Consider the following 23961-nt stretch of genomic DNA (forward strand, 5'->3'; position numbering starts at 1 on the left):
GCACTCTGTGATTTACAGCGTTACGTAGCTCAGTTAGTCCTGCTCAGCAGCCAGGCTGTGGCCCTGTTAGTTCACTGAGTAAACAACAATAAGGAAAAGAAATGTCTTCAGAGAGGGGCAAACTGTCCGTGCAGAGGTAGAAATGAGAACCGTTGGGAACTGTGTAAGTCTGTGACAAACCGTTTAAGCAAATTCTCAAGAATTCGATTCTTTCATAAAAATCTCTTTTACATCTCTTATAGATAACAAGGTTCTTTTGACCTTCCAATGACTTGCATTATTACTGAAGAATAACGAATGAATCCAAAACTAAAACACCTTTTCACACTTCCACGCTTATTCTATCAATGCCAACTTTGTCTTTTAAATTAGTTTTCGTGTTAGTTTTAGTTTTTCAGGTGTTATGAGGAAGGCCTTGATTTACAGAAACTGAAAAAGCAATAAAGAAAACAAAATGCAACTAAAGTCGAAACGAAGCTGATTTTACCTGCGGTGCTATCTCGTTTTTGTGCGTGTTGCATTGTTCATGGTAGTTTATATTTAGGTTTCATGGTTTTGTTTAGTTTTAATCTTAGTTTTCGTTAACTGTGGTAACCCTCATGTTGACTATGGTTTTGACCCCGGTTTGACAACACATCCCCAGTAGAGTTACTGTGCACTTTCAGTCAAATGTCCTCCTAAATTAGAAGAATCAAGCACACACGCGCACACACACACACACACACACACACACAGAGCCTGCATTAAGGAAAATAAATCAGATTTGGTAGCGCTTATTGAGCTGTAATAAAGACAAGGACAAACTGGGAACAAAGCTGTTGCTATTTATGCTTTATACTTTAACACTCATGTATGTCCACCTTAACATTCATGTATGTCCACTTTAACACTCATGTATGTCCACTTTAACACTCGTGTATGTCCACCTTAACACTCATGTATGTCCACTTTAACACTCATGTATGTCCACCTTAACATTCATGTATGTCCACTTTAACACTCATGTATGTCCACCTTAACACTCATGTATGTCCACCTTAACACTCATGTATGTCCACCTTAACATTCATGTATGTCCACCTTAACACTCATGTATGTCCACTTTAACACTCATGTATGGTGTGTTATGCCTCTGAGTGTGCTACACCCTGTTTGTTTTGCCCTGTGTTTATTACAGCGTGTGTGTGTGTGTGTGTGTTACCCTCTGTGTGCATTAAGACTTGTGTATATGTTTGTTATAACCTCTGTGTGTGTTACACCCTGTGTGTGTGTTACGCCCTGTCTGTGTGTGTGTTGTGACCTGTGTGTATTTAGACCTGTGTGTTTGTTCTGCCCTGACTTTGTTACTCCCTGTGTGTGTGTTACACTCTGTGATTACTGTTGTTGAAAGCTTCATATTTTGAACTACACATAGTACTGATGTGCTTTCAGTGACCATACCAAACTGGGTGGGGAGGTAACAATGGTTCTGAGGAAATGCTCAACTTCATATCAGCAGCATCACTGCCCCAGTTCTGCTTCTCCCTCCTACTCTCTCTCTGTCTGTCTGTCTCTCTCTGTCTCTCTCTCTCTCTCTCTGTAAATGGGAGAGGATCACATGGTTGCTGTGACTGAGTGTGGAGGTTCAGACTCATACTGAACAGTGTGGAGGAGGAATCGAAGCATCGCTGCTGCTTTGTGTTGTTGGAGATTGTGTGAATGGGAAGGCAGTGAGAGGTGATTACCATGCAGAGAATCGATGGGACAGATTACTTTGAACTGGACTGCTGTTATGACGATTTCACTGAGGGTAAAGCCTGTGTTTATACTGCACTGCATTCCTTGTCCTGTGTGTGAGTGTTTGTTTTTTTGGTAGAACTTGGATTGCACACAGGTCATTTTAACTAGATTTTAAAGAGCCAGTGAGATTCGTGTTGACTTTCTATAAATCTTTCCTTTGCTCAGGGTCATTATCTTGAATGTCTCTCTCTCTCCTTGTCTCCTTCTCCCTCTCTCCCTCTCTCTCTCTCTTTCTCTCTCTGTGTCTCTCTCTCTCTGTCCTGTATTGTTCATTCTGTACTGTGTAGTATAGCCTTGATCCCAAGTCCCTTCATTAAAGTAGATGTTTTAGAGTGTGTGTGTGTTTGTGTGTGTGTGTGTGTGTGTGTGTATGTGTAGTGTGTGTAGTGTGTGTGTGTGTGTGTGTGTGTGTGTATGTGTAGTGTGTGTATGTGTAGTGTGTGTGTGTGTGTGTGTGTGTGTGTGTGTGTGTGTGCGTGTGTGTATGTGTGTGTGTGTGTGTGTGTGTGGGTGTGTGTGTGCGTGTGTGTGTATGTGTGTGTGTGTGTGTGTGCGTGTGTGTGTGTATGTGTGTGTGTGTGTGTGTATGTGTGTGTGTGTGTGTGTGTGTGCAGCAGGAAATGCACAGAGGGTTAATTCTTTTATTGTATGAGGGACATTAGGAAGACCCTCTTTCTATTCTGTTTGTACATAGTCTGAGTGAGAACTCAAGTGATCAGCGTTAGCTGTTGGTTGTGCCACTGTATTGATTAGCAAGGGAGGGTCAATAATTCCTGTCCTGGTTTGATCACATCCATACGAAGCGCTAAAATAGCATCCACCCCTACCCACCCCCCGCTCCCAAAGCACCACACATGCTCCACCCACAGAATTTGACTGCTCAACCTTACTGAGACCAAATCATATATGGATAGATAGATAGACAGATAGATAGATACACTCACAAACACACACATATATATATATATACATACATACATACATACATACATACATACATACATACATACATCCATACGTGTGTGTGTGCGAGTGAGATTGAGAGAGAGAGGAAGAATTTTATAGTTATATATTGTTGTGCTGATGATATAACAGTACTAGGTGCTGATGTGATTCTGACTGACTGTGGCTGGGGCTGCTGGGTAATGCGGTTTCTAGGCTGACCATGCGTGATTCTGTACCAAGAGCTGAGTGATTTCATGTCAACATAACGACTATGCTTGTCTGTCTCATTCTCAGATGAGTACATAAACATGTAACACTCCTCCAGGAATGTTTTACACGTTTAGTCATCAAACATATGAGTGTAATATTTGTCTGGTCCAATAACACCATAACTCTTCATTATTACTGCATAATTGTACTGTTATTGTATTAGACGGAGCACATTCCCCTCTGTGGCCTCCAGATCCTCCAGTTTGACTGAGTTTGTGACATGTTCATCTGATTCTCTACACAGAACTGACTGTCATAAGGCACCACACATCATAACACAGTCATCAGACACCGTGACAGGCCATAACAGACTGTCATAGAATGTAACAGGTCATCACAGAATGCAAAATCAACTGTCACAGACCATGACAGGCCATCACAGAATGTAAAATCCACTGTGACGGATCATAACAGACCATCACAGACCATAACAGAATTAGAGGTCGAGCAATAAGCATTTTTTAGGGCCAATACTGATATCGATATCTTATGGCTTAGGATAGCCGATAACTGATATTGGGCCGATATTCATTTATCATATTTGGCAGTTGCAATAATAAAACTACATAAAGGGAATCATAATGAATTTATTTGCAGATAAATTTGCAGATTTGCAGGTCGTTGTTTTGGAACATCAGTCATGTCTCCTATTAACCAAGTTCAGGAGAACCAAGATGTAATATCAGCAAAACCGATATGAGGAGGCCGATATCGATATGGTCCAATTAGTATCAAAAGGGGCCGATAGTAGCCCCCTAAACAGAATGCATGAACAAACTGTCACAGACTGTAACAGACCATCACAGAACGTAGAATCGACTGTGACAAACCAGTAGAGACTGTAACAGACCATCACAGAATGTGAAAACAACTGTGACAGACTGTGACGGACCATCACAGACCATAACAGACAGTAACAGAACATAGATAGATAATAACAGACTATAACAGACCATCAATGACATCCTCAGCTCCTTGGTCTGCTTAAAATGGACAGTTTTATGGTCATGAAAGACAGTGAATAAGTCTTGTTTCTGGTATGTGTTTTATACAATAGCAGGAAAGGTCACAAACCAGTGAACTTTTGAGGTGATAGGTCATCTTGTACCTCCTTTGCCCTTGCAGCTGATGTCATCTTCTTTCTCTGTGCTCAGAAAGCTGCATTTCCCATGAGCCTCTCTGTGTGTTTCATCCCCAGTGCTATGTGCTGAACGAGTGGGCCAGATGACTAAGACATACAATGACATTGATGCGGTGACTCGACTTTTGGAGGAGGTGAGAGACCAAGCTCACGCCATTACACTCATTTTGCTCCAATCAAAGTCATTCACACTCATGGGTATCACTGTCACATTTTAATGTATATGTATATGCTGTATATATCTATATCTATCTATCTATATATCTATATCTGTGTGTGTGTGTGTGTGTAAAGACATAGTTACTGTGCACATGTATTATTACAAACTTATTAACATATTGTGCATTTTAGCCAGATGAAATCGAGAATCTAGACAAATCTTTTTGATGGTATAGTGTGAATAGTGAATATTTCTCTATGTACAGTTGACCCTCCACATTCACAGGGGTAGGGGTGCAGGACCTCTGTGAAAGTGGAAAAATGCGAATACCTCTAGGCCCCTCCAAACCTTAACTCTAAATGCTGCTGACCATATTTAACACACATAACAATGTAAAACAATACACTGTACTGCATTTATGACTAACTAGACTTTTTTTCATTTGCTTTACATTTTCTAGTCTACTCTAGTCTAATCAAATCTGTGAAAGTTAACCCGCAAAAGTCAAGGTTCGACTGTAGAGTTGTATTTTTAGGTTTTCTAGCTTTCTTTTTAATGACCTGAAATCCCGTTGTCTTTAACCAATCAGAAAGAGCGTGATCTGGAGCTGGCTGCTCGGATTGGTCAGTCCCTCCTGAAGAAGAACAGAGTTCTGAGTGAACAGAATGAGTATCTGGAGGAACAAGTGGGCTCCATTAGAGAGGAGGTGAGATGAAAGATTATCCTGTTACTCACTTAAATGTAGTTTTGGCTGGAGATTAAATCTTTCTCCAGGCTGTAGTTCCAGGTTGGGAGGGGATTTTGTTTTTATTGTGTAAGTACCAGGAGCTGATGGAAGAGAGAACATTCTCTCACTCTTTTCTCATGGGATGGTGCTGGACATGCACAGAAACATGTCTGTGCTCAGAATGAATGACCTGAAACCCCAATCGTATTAGACATTACTGGCACTGATTCCTCTCTGTTCTCACATCAAACCTTTTGTCATATTTACTGCTCTTATTCATGAGGCAAAAGCCTCTGTCAAATAATGAGAGACAGTCTTAATTATTAAAGTCCTCTGTCCCCTCTGCTATAATAGCCAAGCCTTACCTATTCCTACATCTCTCTCTCTCTCTCTCTCTCTCTCTCTCTCTCTCTCTCTCTCTCTCTCCTTCTCCCCCCCCCCCCTTCTCTCTCTGTGTCACTCTCTCTCTCTCTCTCTCCCTCTCTCTCTCTCTCCCTCTCCTTCCCCCCCCCTCTCTCTCTCTCTGTGTCACTCTCTCTCTCTCTCCCTCTCTCTCTCTCTCTCTCTCTGTGTCACTCTCTCTCTCTCTCTCTCTCTCCCTCTCTCTCTCTCTCTCTCTCCCTCCCTCTTTCTCTCTCTCTCTCTCTCTCCCTCTCTCTCTCTGTGTCACTCTCTCTCTCTCTCTGTGTCACTCTCTCTCTCTCTCTCTCTCCCTCTCTCTCTCTCTCTCTCTCCCTCCCTCTTTCTCTCTCTCCCTCTCCCTCCCTCTCTCTCTCTCTCCCTCTCTCTCTCTCTCTCTCTCTCTCTCTCTCCCTCCCTCTCTCTCCCCCTCTCTCTCTCTCTCTCCCTCCCTCTCTCTCCCTCTCTCTCTCTCTCTCTCTCTCTCTCTCAGGTGGCTCAGTTGCATCATGAGTTGAATCTAAAGGATGAGCTCCTGCAGTTCTACACCAACACTGCGGAGGAGAGTGAGGAAGAAGCCAACTCTCCAACGTCAGTCTCCTTCTACCATCCTACTCCCCACAGAGACACATCGAATCAGACCTCTCGCCTTTCTCATGTAGACATTTCACACTGTGGTCTTTTAACCCAGAGATAACTTAACCCAGGCCTAGCCAGAACTCTTCATTGTCTTGTCTGCGTTAGCCCTGGACTTGTACTAGCATTCTGTTGCCTTGGAGACAAAGTCCTAGCTTAGCCCAGGATAAAATGCTTTACCCCCAAGGTGGGAGTAAAGATACCATGGCAGTGTTGATAAGGACATCGATGTTGAATTGCGTCTGTAGAGTCAAGACACTGTGAGGTCACTGGTAAAGGCTAGTGGTGTTTATATGGATAATGAAAGGGGGCATTAGGATTTGTGTGGAAACAAATATAATTGGAAACTTTGTTGAGCAGATGGCTGTCTACTACTTCATTAGAGCCACAGGCAAATATGTAGATCTGTTTTCACTTTAAAAAACAATGACCCTGACAGCTCTCAGACTGTGTTTTGTATCCTGGGTCAGGGGTCAGCGGAACAAGGTGATGTCATCTGTTCTGAGTGGTTCTGCTCTGGATGTCCTTCAGAGAAAACTTAGAGACCTAGAGGAAGAAAACTTATCGCTCAGATCAGAGGTGACCACACCCACACACTCACACACTCACACACACTCACACACGCCCACACACTCACACACACTCATACACGCTCACTAACATGACTCAATATATATCACAACTGGACATCCACAGCAGGGAATTTTACATTCTCTCTCTCTCTCTCTCTCTCTCTCTCTCTCTCTCTCTGTGTGTCTGTGTGTGTGTGTGTGTGTGTGTGTGTGTGTGTGTGTGTGTGTGTGTGTGTGTGTTCAGGCAAGTCATCTGAAGTCAGAGACAGAGACATATGAGGAGAAAGAACACCAGCTTGTGAATGACTGTGTTAATGAGCTCAGTGAGTTGCATGTCATACACACACGCACGTGTGTACACTCACACACAAACACACACACAACCCTTAACCCTTAACCCTTGACCCTTGCCTAATCCTGACATACGATACTGGAGATTAGCTCAGTTTTCGCCTCATCCTTATTCTCACACAGAAGCATTACAGCCATAACCCAGAAATCCAAATCCTCAATAGATCACTACAGGTATTCTATATTTCTTTGGCTCCATTCTAGATACTTCATCTTATTTGCATGTGTGTTTTCATATTCTCTCTCTCTCTCTCTCTCTCTCTCTCTCTTTGCAGGGCAGTCCAGTCTCCAGATCTCCTCAATAGCAGAGGAGTTAGCCAGGAAGACTGAAGATGCCTCACGGCAACAGGAAGAGATCACACACCTCCTATCACAGATAGTGGACCTACAAAAAAAAGCCAAAACGGTGCAAGTCTACACACACACACACACACATGTATACACACACGTGAGGCAGCTCACACATGTGTGCACATAGATGGACATTCAAATTAGTTAGATCAGATATTTGTGGAAATCATCAATCAGTTTTTCTTCGTGTGTGTGTGTGTGTGTGTGTGTGTTTACAGTATGCAGTGGAGAATGAGGAGTTATCTCAGCATCTCTGTGCAGCCAAAGATGCTCAGAGGCAGCTCACAGCCGAGGTATGTCTGCACACCGTCACTCTACCTCACTACTTACAACACTGCACCTCACTGCCGAGGTATGTCTGCACACCGTCACTCTACCTCACTACTTACAACACTGTACCTCACAGCCGAGGTATGTCTGCACACCGTCACTACCTCACAAACTACCTCAAACTTACAACACTGTACCTCACTGACGAGGTATGTCTGCACACCGTCACTCTACCTCACTACTTACAACACTGCACCTCACTGCTGAGGTATGTCTGCACACCGTCACTCTACCTCACTACTTACAACACTGTACCTCACTGCTGAGGTATGTCTGCACACCGTCACTCTCCCTCACTACTTACAACACTGCACCTCACAGCCGAGGTATGTCTGCACACCGTCACTCTACCTCACTACTTACAACACTGTACCTCACAGCCGAGGTATGTCTGCACACCGTCACTACCTCACAAACTACCTCACTACTTACAACACTGTACCTCACAGCCGAGGTATGTCTGCACACCGTCACTACCTCACAAACTACCTCACTACTTACAACACTGTACCTCACAGCCGAGGTATGTCTGCACACCATCACTACCTCACAAACAACCTCAAACTTACAACACTGTACCTCACAGCCGAGGTATGTCTGCACACAGTCACTACCTCACAAACTACCTCAAACTTACAACACTGTACCTCACAGCCGAGGTATGTCTGCACACAGTCACTACCTCACAAACTACCTCAAACTTACAACACTGTACCTCACAGCCGAGGTATGTCTGCACACCGTCACTCTACCTCACTACTTACAACACTGTACCTCACAGCCGAGGTATGTCTGCACACCGTCACTCTACCTCACTACTTACAACACTGCACCTCACTGCTGAGGTATGTCTGCACACCGTCACTCTACCTCACTACTTACAACACTGTACCTCACAGCCGAGGTATGTCTGCACACAGTCACTACCTCACAAACTACCTCAAACTTACAACACTGTACCTCACAGCCGAGGTATGTCTGCACACCGTCACTACCTCACAAACTACCTCAAACTTACAACACTGTACCTCACAGCCGAGGTATGTCTGCACACCGTCACTCTACCTCACTACTTACAACACTGTACCTCACAGCCGAGGTATGTCTGCACACCGTCACTCTACCTCACTACTTACAACACTGCACCTCACTGCTGAGGTATGTCTGCACACCGTCACTCTACCTCACTACTTACAACACTGCACCTCACAGCCGAGGTATGTCTGCACACCGTCACTCTACCTCACTACTTACAACACTGTACCTCACAGCCGAGGTATGTCTGCACACCGTCACTACCTCACAAACTACCTCAAACTTACAACACTGTACCTCACAGCCGAGGTATGTCTGCACACCGTCACTCTACCTCACTACTTACAACACTGTACCTCACAGCCGAGGTATGTCTGCACACCGTCACTCTACCTCACTACTTACAACACTGCACCTCACTGCCGAGGTATGTCTGCACACCGTCACTCTACCTCACTACTTACAACACTGCACCTCACTGCTGAGGTATGTCTGCACACCGTCACTCTACCTCACTACTTACAACACTGCACCTCACTGCTGAGGTATGTCTGCACACCGTCACTCTACCTCACTACTTACAACACTGCACCTCACTGCTGAGGTATGTCTGCACACCGTCACTCTACCTCACTACTTACAACACTGCACCTCACTGCTGAGGTATGTCTGCACACCGTCACTCTACCTCATTACTTACAACGCTGTACCTCACAGCCGAGGTATGTCTGCACACCGTCACTACCTCACAAACTACCTCAAACTTACAACACTGTACCTCACAGGTATGTCTGCACACAGTCACTACCTCACAAACTACCTCAAACTTACAACACTGTACCTCACAGCCGAGGTATGTCTGCACACAGTCACTACCTCACAAACAACCTCAAACTTACAACACTGTACCTCACAGGTATGTCTGCACACAGTCGCCTCTCAGACTCCTCCTCAGTGTTACTACACAGTACCTCACACTCCTCATCAGCTTCTCAGCACTATACCTCACAGCTGAAATAATCCCATATACAGTAATGCTATCAAATACTATACATTATTTCCATTTATTTCCATTGCTTTTCTCACTCTCTCTCTCTCTCTCTTTGTGTTTCTCCTCCACACACAGCTGCAGGAGCTGGAGGAGAAGTACTGTGAGTGTCTGGAGATGTTGCATGAAGCTCAGGAGGAGCTGAAGAATCTGCGGAACAGGAGTGTGTCTGCAGGCACGCCCCGACGCTGTCACCCCCTCGGCCTTTTCCCCATGGTACACACACACCACACACACACACACGCACGCACACCACACACACACACACCACACACACACACACACCACACACACACACAGACACAAATGCATACAAATACACACACAAGCATGCACACACACACTCACACACATATGCACATGCACACACACACACACACGCACGGAAACAGGCTGTGTTCAAGCTATGATTTCTAATGGGGGAAATAATCTACATAATCTGTGTCTGTGTCTGTGTCTGTGTGTGTGTGTGTGTGTGTGTGTGTGTGTGTGTGTGTGTGTGTGTGTGTTACAGGACTCTCTGGCAGCTGAGATTGAAGGGACCATGAGGAAAGAGTTTAGTCAGACTGAACCTGAGTCTGAAATACACAAGTACACAAGTCTCTTATTCACTCTCTTATCCAACACTCCATCACTCTCTCCACCAACACTCCATCACTCTCTTCATCACGCTCTCATCCAACACTCCATCACTCTCTTCATCACGCTCTCATCCAACACTCCATCACTCTCTTCATCACTCTCTCATACAACCCTCCATCACTCATTTCTCCATCTGAAATATGCTCTATACACAAATGTGTTCTCTTTCTTTCCAACATCTCTCTGTCAGTCATTTCTCTATATCTGTCTCTCTGCATGACTCCCACTCATCTCCTCATCTGTCCTATTGAAATTCCCACTGGTAAAAACCATAGAAATAAACATTAGCAAAAGCACAGCTATTGCAAACCGTTTTAAACTATAATTTGCTTGGCGTAATGGTAACTTATGTTTTGTGATCACAGTTCGGACTTCATCTCTTTCTCTGTGTGTGTGTTTGTGTGTTGGTGTGTTTGTATGTAGGATTCATCATAAACGTGTGTTTGAGACAGTTAAGAACATCAATCAGTCCGTCAGGCAGCGCGCTGTGGTCCCGCCCACTGCAAACATCCCAGGATCCAATCAGTCACTGTCGTCCTCCTCTGACAGGAGTGGTAGTACACTGGACAATCGGGCACAGAGCCTGCTCCTTGAGACTGGAGCCACTGAGACAAGGTGGGTGGGCCTTTAAATGAACTGCAAATCCGCAAACACACACTACACACACAATTAATCACATGACTGTTTTTATGTATTTTTATTACTGTAATTAGTGTTTACATTTTGTCTCAGAGTTCATCGGCCAACCAATGTTTAAACATCAGGAGCACTCACATCTGCCTGTGTGTGTAAGCCCTCTGTTCACCTTTCTGCTCTGGCAATAGTGTGGACACCCCTGAGAAACGCTCAGGGTCTGAGGACCTGAAGCTGGCCCTGCGCCGGCTGTCCCTACGGCGACAGAACTGCCTGAGCGAGCGGCGTTTCTTTGAGGAGGAACGAGAGCGGCGTTCGTCTGGGTTCCAGGACGGGGGCCTGCGTATCGGGGGTCTCGTGCCCAGCGAGAGCATCATGTCCCTGGGCACACTGGTGAGCCGGCCGTACCTCCCAGACAAGCTGCAGATCGTCAAGCCCCTGGAAGGTGACTGCGACCGCCCGGCTCCGCCCAGCTCCCCACGCCATGCCAGGCCACGCCCACCCTCTGTGATGCTGTTTAACTCACTGTGGTCACTCATGAGCAGCCGCAAACACTCATACAAGAGGGACACGCAGCCACGCCTCTGGTTGCAGTAACCATAGAAATCTGCATAGCTACCGCAAGGCTAAGCCCCGTCTCCATACAGCTGCTCCGTGTCTCATACAAACACCAGTAATTAACATACAGGACATAGTGTTGAAACATAATTTTCACTTTCCATAATAATTATACACTAAATATTAATATTAATTACAAAAAGGTATGGCTGGAAAATCGGTGTGTATGAATACACACCATGTGCTTCTTCATCTGTCTATATATATATATATATATACTATATGTGCAGTGACCATAAATCATATTTCATATTGCACTCAACATGTCCACTAGGGGGAGTCTGCTCTTAAGTTCAGTGGTCTTCTTTGTCTGCTTCAGTCTTTTTACATTTTGAAAGAGATATACTGTGCATTGCTCTTCATCGTAGGACTAGTCCAGTGGTCTCTGTTGGAGGAAGCAGTCTTTATAATCTGCACGCACAACTGGGGTTTCACCTTCTCTCACCTTCTGAAATGTTGCGACAGACTTTACACAAACCTAAATGAACAAACAAACGTGGTTTAACTCACAGCAGAGACCCTTCTCTCTATACTGTCTGTGACTGGAGAGTGAAGGTGATGCTTGATGACATCTGATACTTAAACGTGGTATTTAAATGTGTCTGAGTTGGATTTTAAATCCATGTACATATTCTGATACTGGACACTGTTTAAAAGACAGCAGATTGTTTTGACGTATTCGGATATTGTTTCATTCTGTTCATTTTATATTCATTTTGTGGATTTATTGGTGCTGTAGTTTAGCAATGGCAGCTGGTGGTCAGTGTGGGCACTGATAATACACACTTCCATCCTGTTCTCCACCAACAACCTTCTCTCTTTTTTCTCTCTCTTTTTTTCTCTCTCTTTTTTTCTTTTCAGTCGGTCGCTTTCCAACATTTCACATTTTAGTTGTTTTTCTGACCCTCTGTTGTATGATTTTCATTCATTTGTGTATTTTTCTGAAAATCTTTTTCTTTATATATATGTATATATATCTCCTCCATTTCATTTCCATATTCAATAAAGTCATATTGTTTTTTTCTCTTCACTCATTTTCTTTGCTGTCCTGATTTGGGCGTGTCTCCATAATGTCAGTGTGAAATCTCATTATCATCCCATTGGACCAGCCCCATACAGACACTGACAATGACCACTCTGTGTCTGTGGCCTGGCATGTCTAACAGGATAATAACTTTGTAATGGACTTGAATTACTCCGGAGAGATTTATGGTCAGGTAAATTATCAAAGACAGTGCAAAGGCTATCACCATGTTTGCATTACCTGAAGAATCAGACAATTAATATCACAGTGTTGTGTAAGTTGGGAACAGGATAATATCTGTTTACACTGAGACAGACCATTCTCTTATTCTTGTTTGTATTTGCTCTCAGTTTTCATTTTAATATTTCCTTTGCAACATTTTTGAACAAATTCAGAGGTAAAACAGTTTGTATGGCACCATATACCTTCACCAAGATCACAGACCTGTCTCTCTGTCTCACCATATACCTTCACCAAGATCACAGACCTGTCTCTCTGTCTCACCATATACCTTCACCAAGATCACAGACCTGTCTCTCTGTCTCACCATATACCTTCACCAAGATCACAGACCTGTCTCTCTGTCTCATCATATACCTTCACCAAGATCACAGACCTGTCTCTCTTCCTTCCAGGGTCGGCAACCCTGCAGCAGTGGCAGCAGCTGGCCCAGCCGAACCTGGGAGGCATTCTGGACACCCGCCCCGGCGTGGTCCCGAAGGGTTTCCGTCCGCTGGAGCTGGACCTCGATGAGGTGTACCACTACGCAGACTACGAAGAGGACGAGCCAGGGGAGCAGTATTTCCAGAACCTTCCTACCACGACAACACCCAATCCCAGTGCTCCCACCACTCTGAGCCACACCCTCTCAGCTTCCCCCTCCCCCTGCCTCAGCACAGGCCACACCTCTATGGAGTTCTCAGGTGAGAACTGCTTATTTATTTCAAGGCCCTGTAACCTTGTTTCCATAGCAACAGCTAAATCTATGTCTGTGCAATTTTCTGTCCAGTGAATTAGCCCCTAGACACACATGTTCAACTGTGTTTAAAATATTATGAACATTGTGAGAATTATTTTACATAAGACTGATAGTTAGCATTTAAAGATAGAATGGGTGGTCTTTAAAGAGTCTGACATAACATAACTCATCTCAAACTTTGTCTATAAATCTGTCTGTTCCCTTTCACTCTTAACCTCTACTGCTCCATATAAAACCCAAAGAAATTGCTGACTCTCGTTCAGTAGTGTAAGCTGCATCAACTATGTCCTGTGCGCTGTCTCTGCTGAGCTGTGAATATGTGAAGTTCCTATAGTTTTAATTCCCTCTTTGTGTCACTGTGTTGCAGTGTATTACCCTGGCAAATGTATGGCCCATACCAGCTCCACTTACACCTTCACCACCTGCCGAATCATGCATCCATCTGATGAGATCACCCACGTCACTCCCAGGTGAGTCATCCACCCAGCTATTACAGATTCCCTACACATCCACCCTCACACTCTACACCCTACACCCCCTACACATCCACCCTCACACACTGCAGTTCCCCTACACACCCACCTTCACACACTACACCCCCTACACATCCACCCTCACACTCTACACCCTACACCCCCTACACATCCACCTTCACACACTACAGTTCCCCTACACACCCACCTTCACACACTACACCCCCTACACATCCACCCTCACACTCTACACCCTACACCCCCTACACATCCACCCTCACACTCTACACCCCCTACACATCCACCTTCACACACTACAGTTCCCCTACACATCCACCTTCACACACTACAGTTCCCCTACACACCCACCTTCACACACTACACCCCCTACACATCCACCCTCGCACTCTACACCCTACACCCCCTACACATCCACCTTCACACACTACAGTTCCCCTACACACCCACCTTCACACGCTACACCCCCTACACATCCACCCTCACACTCTACACCCTACACCCCTACACATCCACCTTCACACACTACACACCCTACACATCCACCTTCACACACTACAGTTCCCCTACACACCCACCCTCACACACTACACCCCCTACACATCCACCTTCACACACTACACCCCCTACACATCCACCTTCACACACTACACACCCTACACATCCACCTTCACACACTACACCCCCTACACATCCACCCTCACACACTACACCCCCTACACATCCACCTTCACACACTACAGCTCCCCTACACATCCACCTTCACACACTACACCCCCTACACATCCACCTTCGCACACTACACACCCTATACATCCACCTTCGCACACTACACCCCCTACACGTCCACCTTCACACACTACACACCCTACACATCCACCTTCCACATTCCACATTCAGGTCATACTTTTAGCATTGTACAGCACTTTATCCTGTGACCTCCTGTACATTCCCTTAATGGAGGATATGCACCAAGTAAAGCCTGAGAGTCACTTAGCTGTAAGATCTGTTCTTTCCAGTCCTCACCAGCTCTCTTTCTCTCTTTCATCCTCTCTCTCTCTCTCTCTCTCTCTCTCTGTCTCTCTTTCTCTCTTTCTCTCTCTTTCTCTCTTTCATTGTCTCTCTCTCTCTCTCTCTCTCTCTCTCACTCCCCCGTTCTCCAGTTTGAACCCAGTGCCCACCTCCAGTGTGATGTCTGGCAGTCTGAAGTCCACGCCTGCAGCCACACCCTGTACTCCACGTCGCATGAGTCTCTCCCAGTCCCAGTCCTTCACCAACCTTCGGGACTCCACCAAAACGTTCAGCACCTCCCTGGGGCTGGTCCGCCTCCTGCAGGAGAGAGGCATATCTGCCGCTGTTTACCAGCCTCAGAGCTGGGACAGGGGGAGCGGAGGAGTCCTTCTCAGCACCTCTGTGGCCCCCTCCCCCATCCCAGATCCCCAGAGGCCCACCACACCACCTAACTCTCCCACGCGGCGTACCCCGAGCCCGGGCGCAGCCATAGACGAAGACTCATCCGAGGCCTTCTCCTTCAAGAGTCCATCATATGAGAACTTCCTGGCTTCAAAACCGGCGCGCTCCATTCTGAAGGAAGTGGTGGGGGCGTCAGGGCCCCAGGCGCGGGACTGCGAGAGCCAAACGGATGTCAGCGTGTACAATCTGAACCTGGTGGATAAGCTGAAGCGCTTGGGGCTGGCCAGTCCGGGTTCCGGGACCACAGGAGCAGCGATTCCCAGGCCGGCTCCCATCCTCGGGCCTCTTGGTGGGCTGCGGAGGCCAGGCTCACCGTTTGCTCCTCTGAATGAGGGGATGAGGCGGAACCGCAGCTATCCGGCCATGGTCGGGGCCAGTATGGCCATGAAAGGACCAGGCCCCCAAGACTCTGAGATAATGCTGGCACCCAAACTACCCAAACAAACTAGCCTCAAATAACTTACCATGCACACACACACACGCATGCGCGTGCACACACACACACACATATGCACACACACACTCACACACACACACACACACACACACACACATACACACATGCGCGCGCACACACACACACACACACACACACACAATCACACGCTAACACAAACACACACACACACGCAAACACACAAACTGACACACACACTTAAAAAGAGCAGTTTGAAGCAATATGTTAAAGTTCCTCATACATAGACTCTGAATGTGCTGCTGACACTATGATAGCCTAAGGTCACAGTAAGTTCAGAGAGCTTTGAACAGTTCTATGGACGGCATCCGTGACATGCATGTTGTGCAATGTCCCTGTACAGCGCTGAACAAATGATCCCCTTATGATCCTAAGTATAGTACTCTCTGCAGTCCTGTGTAACAGAAAACACACTGGTTTGCCTGTAAGAGGTTCAGCACTAATAAAGCAGACATGCAATGACTTCTCCGTCCAGACACTGTTGACAAGGCAAACACACAGAGAAGGAACAGGCTATTTCAACTTATAGTAATGGTTTCAGTAACAACAGAAAGGAGCAATTTATATTTATATGACATACTCTCCTGTCATATCTGAATCCCCCAAGCATTCCATATAGTAATATAAATGAGTAATAGCAATGTAATTCACGTGTTATAACATAGCATAAGGTCTGTGGAGGACCAGAATAAGTGCGGTCCGTGACTGACGTTTGTAAAGAGGGGAATTCAAAGACTGCAGATTCCCATGCTTGGGTTTAGTTGGTTTTTATAATAGAAAGGACATGTATTTACTGTGTTTATATACTGTATACTGTATTCATACCACTCCCATTCACTGTATACACAGTGACTCTTTTAAAACCCCCTCTCTCACACACAGGCTCTCTCACAAACACCTACCACTCACTCACTCACTCACTCACTCACTCACTCACTCACTCATACCCACCACTTCAAATCTATCGCCCGGCCTCAGAGGACGCGGGGGAGTGTCCACTTTATGTTTGATATAGGTGTAATTTAGCTGCTATATGATCAGAGATTCAAACAGGAAAACTGTTTCTTTGTTGTCTGTGCTATGTCGAGTATTAAGATAGAAGATGTTCTCTGACCTTCGATGGGTAAACACCACTGACCTCATGGTCAAATTATTGTTATTATTATTATTATTATTATTATTATTATTATTATTATTATTATTATTATTATTATTATTATTTTCTGTTCACCTCCCCATGGTTGGGTTGTTGTTATTCTGGATTTCAGAGTTCCTGTCCGTCCTCTTGGAGATCCAGGGTCTTGCATAGGATATATGCACTTTGAAGCGGCATTGCTCTGACGAGAGCTGCTATTCTGGGCAGGTGCTGTAGATGTTTGGTCAGTGCTGGGGAGTGGCTGTTGTTCTGGGCAGGTCCTGTAGATGTTTGTTCAGTGCTGGGGGGATGAGCTGTTCTGGGCAGGTGCTGTAGATGTTTGGTCAGTGCTGGGGAGTGGCTGCTGTTCTGGGCAGGTGCTGTAGATATTTGTTCAGTGCTGGAGGGATGAGTTGTTATTCTGGGCAGGTGCTGTAGATGTTTGGTCAGTGCTGGGGAGATGAGCTGTTATTCTGGGCAGGTGCTGTAGATGTTTGGTCAGTGCTGGAGGGATGAGCTGTTGTTCTGGGCAGGTGCTGTAGATGTTTGTTCAGTGCTGGGGAGATGAGCTGTTATTCTGGGCAGGTGCTGTAGATGTTTGTTCAGTGCTGGAGGGATGAGCTGTTCTGGGCAGATGCTGTAGATGTTTGGTCAGTGCTGGGGGGATGAGCTGTTGTTCTGGGCAGGTGCTGTAGATGTTTGTTCAGTGCTGGGGAGATGGGCTGTTATTCTGGGCAGGTGCTGTAGATATTTGGTCAGTGCTGGGGAGTGGCTGTTGTTCTGGGCAGGTGCTGTAGATGTTTGGTCAGTGCTGGGGGGATGAGCTGTTCTGGGCAGGTGCTGTAGATGTTTGGTCAGTGCTGGGGAGATGAGCTGTTCTGGGCAGGTGCTGTAGATGTTTGGTCAGTGCTAGAGGGATGGGCTGTTGTTCTGGGCAGATGCTGTAGATGTTTGTTCAGTGCTAGAGGGATGAGCTGTTGTTCTGGGCAGATGCTGTAGATGTTTGTTCAGTGCTAGAGGGATGAGCTGTTGTTCTGGGCAGGTGCTGTAGATGTTTGGTCAGTGCTGGGGAGATGAGCTGTTATTCTGGGCAGGTGCTGTAGATGTTTGGTCAGTGCTGGGGAGTGGCTGTTGTTCTGGGCAGGTGCTGTAGATGTTTGGTCAGTGCTGGGGAGTGGCTGTTGTTCTGGGCAGGTGCTGTAGATGTTTGGTCAGTGCTGGGGGGATGAGCTGTTCTGGGCAGGTGCTGTAGATGTTTGGTCAGTGCTGGGGAGTGGCTGTTGTTCTGGGCAGGTGCTGTAGATGTTTGGTCAGTGCTGGGGAGTGGCTGTTGTTCTGGGCAGGTGCTGTAGATGTTTGGTCAGTGCTGGGGAGTGGCTGCTGTTCTGGGCAGGTGCTGTAGATGTTTGGTCAGTGCTGGAGGGATGAGCTGTTATTCTGGGCAGGTGCTGTAGATGTTTGGTCAGTGCTGGGGAGATGAGCTGTTCTGGGCAGATGCTGTAGATGTTTGTTCAGTGCTGGGGAGATGAGCTGTTCTGGGCAGGTGCTGTAGATGTTTGTTCAGTGCTGGGGAGATGAGCTGTTATTCTGGGCAGGTGCTGTAGATGTTTGGTCAGTGCTGGGGAGTGGCTGTTGTTCTGGGCAGGTGCTGTAGATGTTTGGTCAGCGCTGGGGAGATGAGCTGTTATTCTGGGCAGGTGCTGTAGATGTTTGCTGGGGAGTGGCCACCCAGAGGTCACTGGAGCCTCCATATTCCACATCTTTTGCACTTTAAGTTGCAGGTCCTGCTGTTTGCTCATTTTTTTTTGGTTGAGACATTCGTGTCAACTGGAATCAGGAAATTGATGATCTGGTTTCCTTGGCGACTGCCGTGATGTCCGGCCGCCCTGTGGGATCTGCCTGTCATTTCCCACGGGACTTTTACCCAGTCATCCTCTGTCACAGGGCCAGGCTTATACAGCCGTGGCTTTTCACCTTCCTCCTCTTCTTCTTCTTCTTCTTCTTCTTCTTTTCAATGGTTGATCCCTGGGAAAAACACAGTGCAGAAATGGTCTATGGAAATACCCTAAACATCAAAACTAAAAATGCAGTATTGATAGTATTGATTGTTTAAGTACATGAATTTATTTAGTCATTGTTGTAATTTGAACAATGCAAACTGTTTGCACTTTTCTCATGAGTAAAACCGCTGTCTGTTTTAGGAATGGGTTTTACATGTCTTTTCACTTTCTCCTGATTGACAGAGGCTCTGGAGCTGTCATGAGGTATGCAGCAGGGTTCTTTGGGATGTTTTTATATCCAATAAAACCAAAAATAGGAAAAACAATATGCAGTTTTTCTTTCTTTCTTTCTTTCTTTCTTTCTTTCTTTCTTTCTTTCTTTCTTTCTTTCTTTCTTTCTTTCTGTCTCTCTCTCTCCCTCTCTCTCTCATCCCTTTTGCACGTGAGATCCAGAGCATTGCCCTAACATCTGTGTTTGAGATTAAAGAGATTCTGTCTTGGGCATTTACTTTCCTCATTAGCCACATGGGGGCACTAGACACCATATCATAGTTTCAGGGTGTAGAGCTTACAGTGTGAATATGTCTTCAATATAACCTATTTATTCAACTCCTGAGAAAGACTGGTTCTTTTTTTTTTGAGAAATAAACAGGAGTCTCCATTTGCTATAAAGAATATTATGAACATAATTATCATGAATATAATACCTGTGCAATAAAAAAAATTCAGAGAAGACCCTTTATAACAAAATAATTCATTTTTACATGAAATGAAGTAAAAATAGCGTCTTTTTTGTTGAATAGGCTAATATAAGCGGGGGATAAGATGTCACTGCAGCAGACCCTGGGCTGTCTCTGTGTTCTTAAGATTATTTGAGATTACACGGACACAGACCCTGGGCTGTCTCTTTGTTCTTAAGATTATTTGAGATTACACAGACACAGACCCTGGGCTGTCTCTGTGTTCTTAAGATTATTTGAGATTACACAGACACAGACCCTGGGCTGTCTCTGTGTTCTTAAAATTATTTGAGATTACACGGACACAGACCCTGGGCTGTCTCTGTGTTCTTAAGATTATTTGAGATTACACAGACACAGACCCTGGGCTGTCTCTGTGTTCTTAAGATCATTTAAGATTACACAGACACAGACCCTGGGCTGTCTCTGTGTTCTTAAAATTATTTGAGATTACACAGACACAGACCCTGGGCTGTCTCTTTGTTCTTAACATTATTTGAGATTACACGGACACAGACCCTGGGCTGTCTCTGTGTTCTTAAGATTATTTGAGATTACACAGACACAGACCCTGGGCTGTCTCTGTGTTCTTAAGATCATTTAAGATTACACAGACACAGACCCTGGGCTGTCTCTGTGTTCTTAAGATTATGATTTAAGATTACACAGACACAGACCCTGGGCTGTCTCTGTGTTCTTAAGATTATTTGAGATTACACCGACACAGACCCTGGGCTGTCTCTGTGTTCTTAAGATTATTTGAGATTACACAGACACAGACCCTGGGTTGTCTCTGTGTTTTTAAGATTATGATTTAAGATTACACAGACACAGACCCTGGGCTGTCTCTGTGTTTTTAAGATCATTTGAGATTACACAGACACAGACCCTGGGTTGTCTCTGTGTTTTTAAGATTATGATTTAAGATTACACAGACACAGACCCTGGGCTGTCTCTGTGTTCTTAAGATTATTTGAGATTACACAGACACAGACCCTGGGCTGTCTCTGTGTTCTTAAGATGATTTAAGATTACACAGACACAGACCCTGGGTTGTCTCTGTGTTCTTTGTGCATGTGGCAGGTTGCAGTTGCCGGTGACCTGAGAGATGAAGAGCTGAGATGAGCTGTTGAACTGGTGGCATTAACCAAAGCAGAGGGGCATGTGAAATCTCACTCAGACCACTTCAACACACTTACTGTATGAAGTGTGTTATATAGTGTATTATTAGTATTTATTGTGTGAATTTGTTACATTATTAGCAGTTTTATTCATACATAGACACATTTGCCACACTCAGTTTTTCTTCATATTTTTGGGACTGGGAGATGAGAAGACCAGGCAGAGGAGGTTGGGTGAGATGGAAAAGAAGAAATTATCTTCTAGGATTTTTCTTTTTCTGTCAGAAACTGTTCCGTCGAAGAGTCCTGTGCTGAGGTTTGAAAATGAAGTCGTGGTTTGATGGGAATGATGTGCAGGCTCAGCCCATTACTGAGAACAGTCAAACGCTACTGAGAACAGTCAAACACTACTGAGAACAGTCAAACACTACTGAGAACAGTCAAACGCTACTGAGACCAGTCAAACGCTACTGAGAACAGTCAAACGCTACTGAGAACAGTCAAACGCTACTGAGAACAGTCAAACGCTACTGAGACCAGTCAAAGGCTACTGAGAACAGTCAAACCCGCTGTGCCTGTGTCTGCCACACTCAGAGCTCCACTGGGCTCATTTCTAACCCTAACCCTAACCCTAACCCTAACAGTACACTCCATGTGCCAAGCGGTCCTGTTCAAAAACCACACTGCTGATTTCAATTTGACTTTTTTTCATCACTGAACATTACTCAGAAACTCTGCCCTGTGATGGCAAAACAAGGATAAATCATTTAAGTGTTTTGAATCTGTAAGATTTTTCTGGAGGGAGTAGTTAACCAGCTGTCTCCTGCGACTGTACGATATCACCATGACTGTACTTTGTCCTCACTGATCGTTAGCGAACCAGCAGGATCTTTTGTGGTTGTGACGTGATTTATGCTATTGTATTACATCATGTTATATGAATATTAGTGCATATATTCTTCTCTCATGTCGCCTTCCTCTTTGTCTTCTCTTCTTCTTATTGCCTGTATAACTGTCAGATTACTACCATCATCAGATATGCCATTAAACATTAATGATGACATGAATAAATACAGACACTCTTTCGCTCTCACTCCCTCTCTCTGTCTCTCTCTCTCCCTCTCTCTCGCTCTCACTCTCTCCCGCTCTCTCGCTCTCACTCTCTCCCTCTCTCTCGCTCTCAACCCCCCCCCCCCCTCTCACTCTCACTCTCACTCCCCCTCTCTCTCTCACTCTCACTCCCTCTCTCTCTCTCTCACTGTCTTGCTCTCACTCCCTCTCTCTCTCTCTCTCTCTCTCTCTCTCTCTCTCTCACTCTCTCCCTCTCTTTCGCTCTCACTCTCTCCCTCTCTCTCGCTCTCACTTTCACTCACTCCCTCTCTCTCTCTCTCTCTCTCTCTCTCTATCACTCTTACTCCCTCTCTCTCTCTCTCTCTCTCGCTCTCACTCCCCCCCCCCCCTCTCGCTCTCTCGCTCTCACTCCCCCCCACCTCTCCCTCTCTCTCTCTCTCTCTCTCTCCCTCTCTCACTCTCTCCCTCTCTTTCGCTCTCCCTCTCTCTCTCTCTCACTCGCACTCCCCCTCTCTCTCTCTCTCTCTCACTCTCTCTCTCTCTCTCTCTCTCTCTCTCTCTCTCACTCTCACTCTCTCTCTCTCTCTGTCTGTCTAGCTTGCTAGCTGGCTGGTTGTTTCTGCCTTGGCACACACACACAAATGATGACTACATGACTGAACATGAATTGTCAATCAAAATGGAATTACACATCTTTTAACTGAGCTACAGCCAAACACGATGTCTCCTTGAGCACAGTGGTGGGATTGTGTGTGGCCTTTGTGTCAACTCTGCTCTCTGATGTGTTTAATATCATCTCATTTGCTCTCTTGCCTTTTCCTAATGAGGCTGCTGATTGATTGGCTGTTTGAATATGGACTGTAATGTGATTACTGAGGATTACACAGGGCTCAGTATCACATTACAGCCACTGTAACATTTCAGTCTTTATGAAGGGTTTGCTCTTAAGCCCTATGCATCTGTCATTTCAGCTTCAGCTTTCTCATTATCGTTTGATTAGAGTGTGTGTGTTCGAGTGTGTGTGTGTGTGTGTGTGAGTGTGTGTGTGTGTGTGTGTAACTTTTGTAAGGACGTGTGACTGTTTTTCTCTCCTTCTCTGCCCTTTCATCTCAGTGTTTTTCATATGGCGTGATGTGTGGTCCATCTCCTCTCAATTCCACATACTGACTGGGTATTTACTGATGAATCTGATCAACAGAGTTTCATTATCAAAATCCTTACTGCATTATGGCATTATTTATGTTAAACAAAAAAATCTTCTTCTTCTTGTCTTCTGCTCAAAAAACACAAACGTTTCTGCTCACTGAAGACAATTATGTAAGTAATAAGAATTTGAGAAAACTTATGTTGCAGATCACAGACCTAAAGTTCATCGTCATAGATTTAAAGACACTGAGAAAAAGGTGTCACAGAGTTCGCCTCATATGGTGATTAAGAAGAGACCACGCTACAAGGATGACAAAAGACCCTTTGTGAACATTTTTTTAATCTAACACACAGAGCAGATCATTGGATCAGATGGGTGGTTTACAGATAGGATATTGTTTTTTGTGTTGTTCTTGTTTCAATGTTTTCAAATCCAGGAATCACTCAAGAAATCCAATGAATAATCCATATACACCTGGGTGTAAACTGGTCGGTTCAGTATCAAAATGTCATATGTAATTTGTGTGGACAGACACTGATGTTCTGCTGATGTTTTGTTGTTGTTGTTGTTGTAGTTAGATCAGACAGTTTGGTTATGTGTAATTGGGATATTTTGGGGATTTAGAGGAACATCAGAGGTCCACAAAAAGGAAACCACTGTAACCCACA

The 23961-nt window shown here is 45.2% G+C and overlaps 1 protein-coding gene across 1 annotated transcript in view; it reads left to right on the forward strand.

Moving 5' to 3' along the window:
• The window catches only part of trak1b (trafficking protein, kinesin binding 1b), an 18748-nt gene extending 2685 nt beyond the window's left edge, over positions 1–16063 (forward strand). The window contains exons 3-16 of the mRNA XM_030789381.1: positions 4193–4269; positions 4885–5001; positions 5915–6016; positions 6535–6636; positions 6874–6952; positions 7256–7386; positions 7550–7624; positions 9823–9960; positions 10259–10335; positions 10810–11001; positions 11211–11464; positions 13297–13500; positions 13975–14110; positions 15295–16063. Coding sequence (XP_030645241.1) covers positions 4219–4269; positions 4885–5001; positions 5915–6016; positions 6535–6636; positions 6874–6952; positions 7256–7386; positions 7550–7624; positions 9823–9960; positions 10259–10335; positions 10810–11001; positions 11211–11464; positions 13297–13500; positions 13975–14110; positions 15295–16063 — 2427 coding nt within the window. The 5' untranslated portion in view covers positions 4193–4218. The remainder of the gene's footprint in view (positions 1–4192; positions 4270–4884; positions 5002–5914; positions 6017–6534; positions 6637–6873; positions 6953–7255; positions 7387–7549; positions 7625–9822; positions 9961–10258; positions 10336–10809; positions 11002–11210; positions 11465–13296; positions 13501–13974; positions 14111–15294) is intronic.
• Positions 16064–23961: the final 7898 nt, after the last annotated feature.

Source organism: Chanos chanos, chromosome 12 (assembly GCF_902362185.1).
Source record: "Chanos chanos chromosome 12, fChaCha1.1, whole genome shotgun sequence".
In the NCBI taxonomy this organism is placed as follows: domain Eukaryota; kingdom Metazoa; phylum Chordata; class Actinopteri; order Gonorynchiformes; family Chanidae; genus Chanos; species Chanos chanos.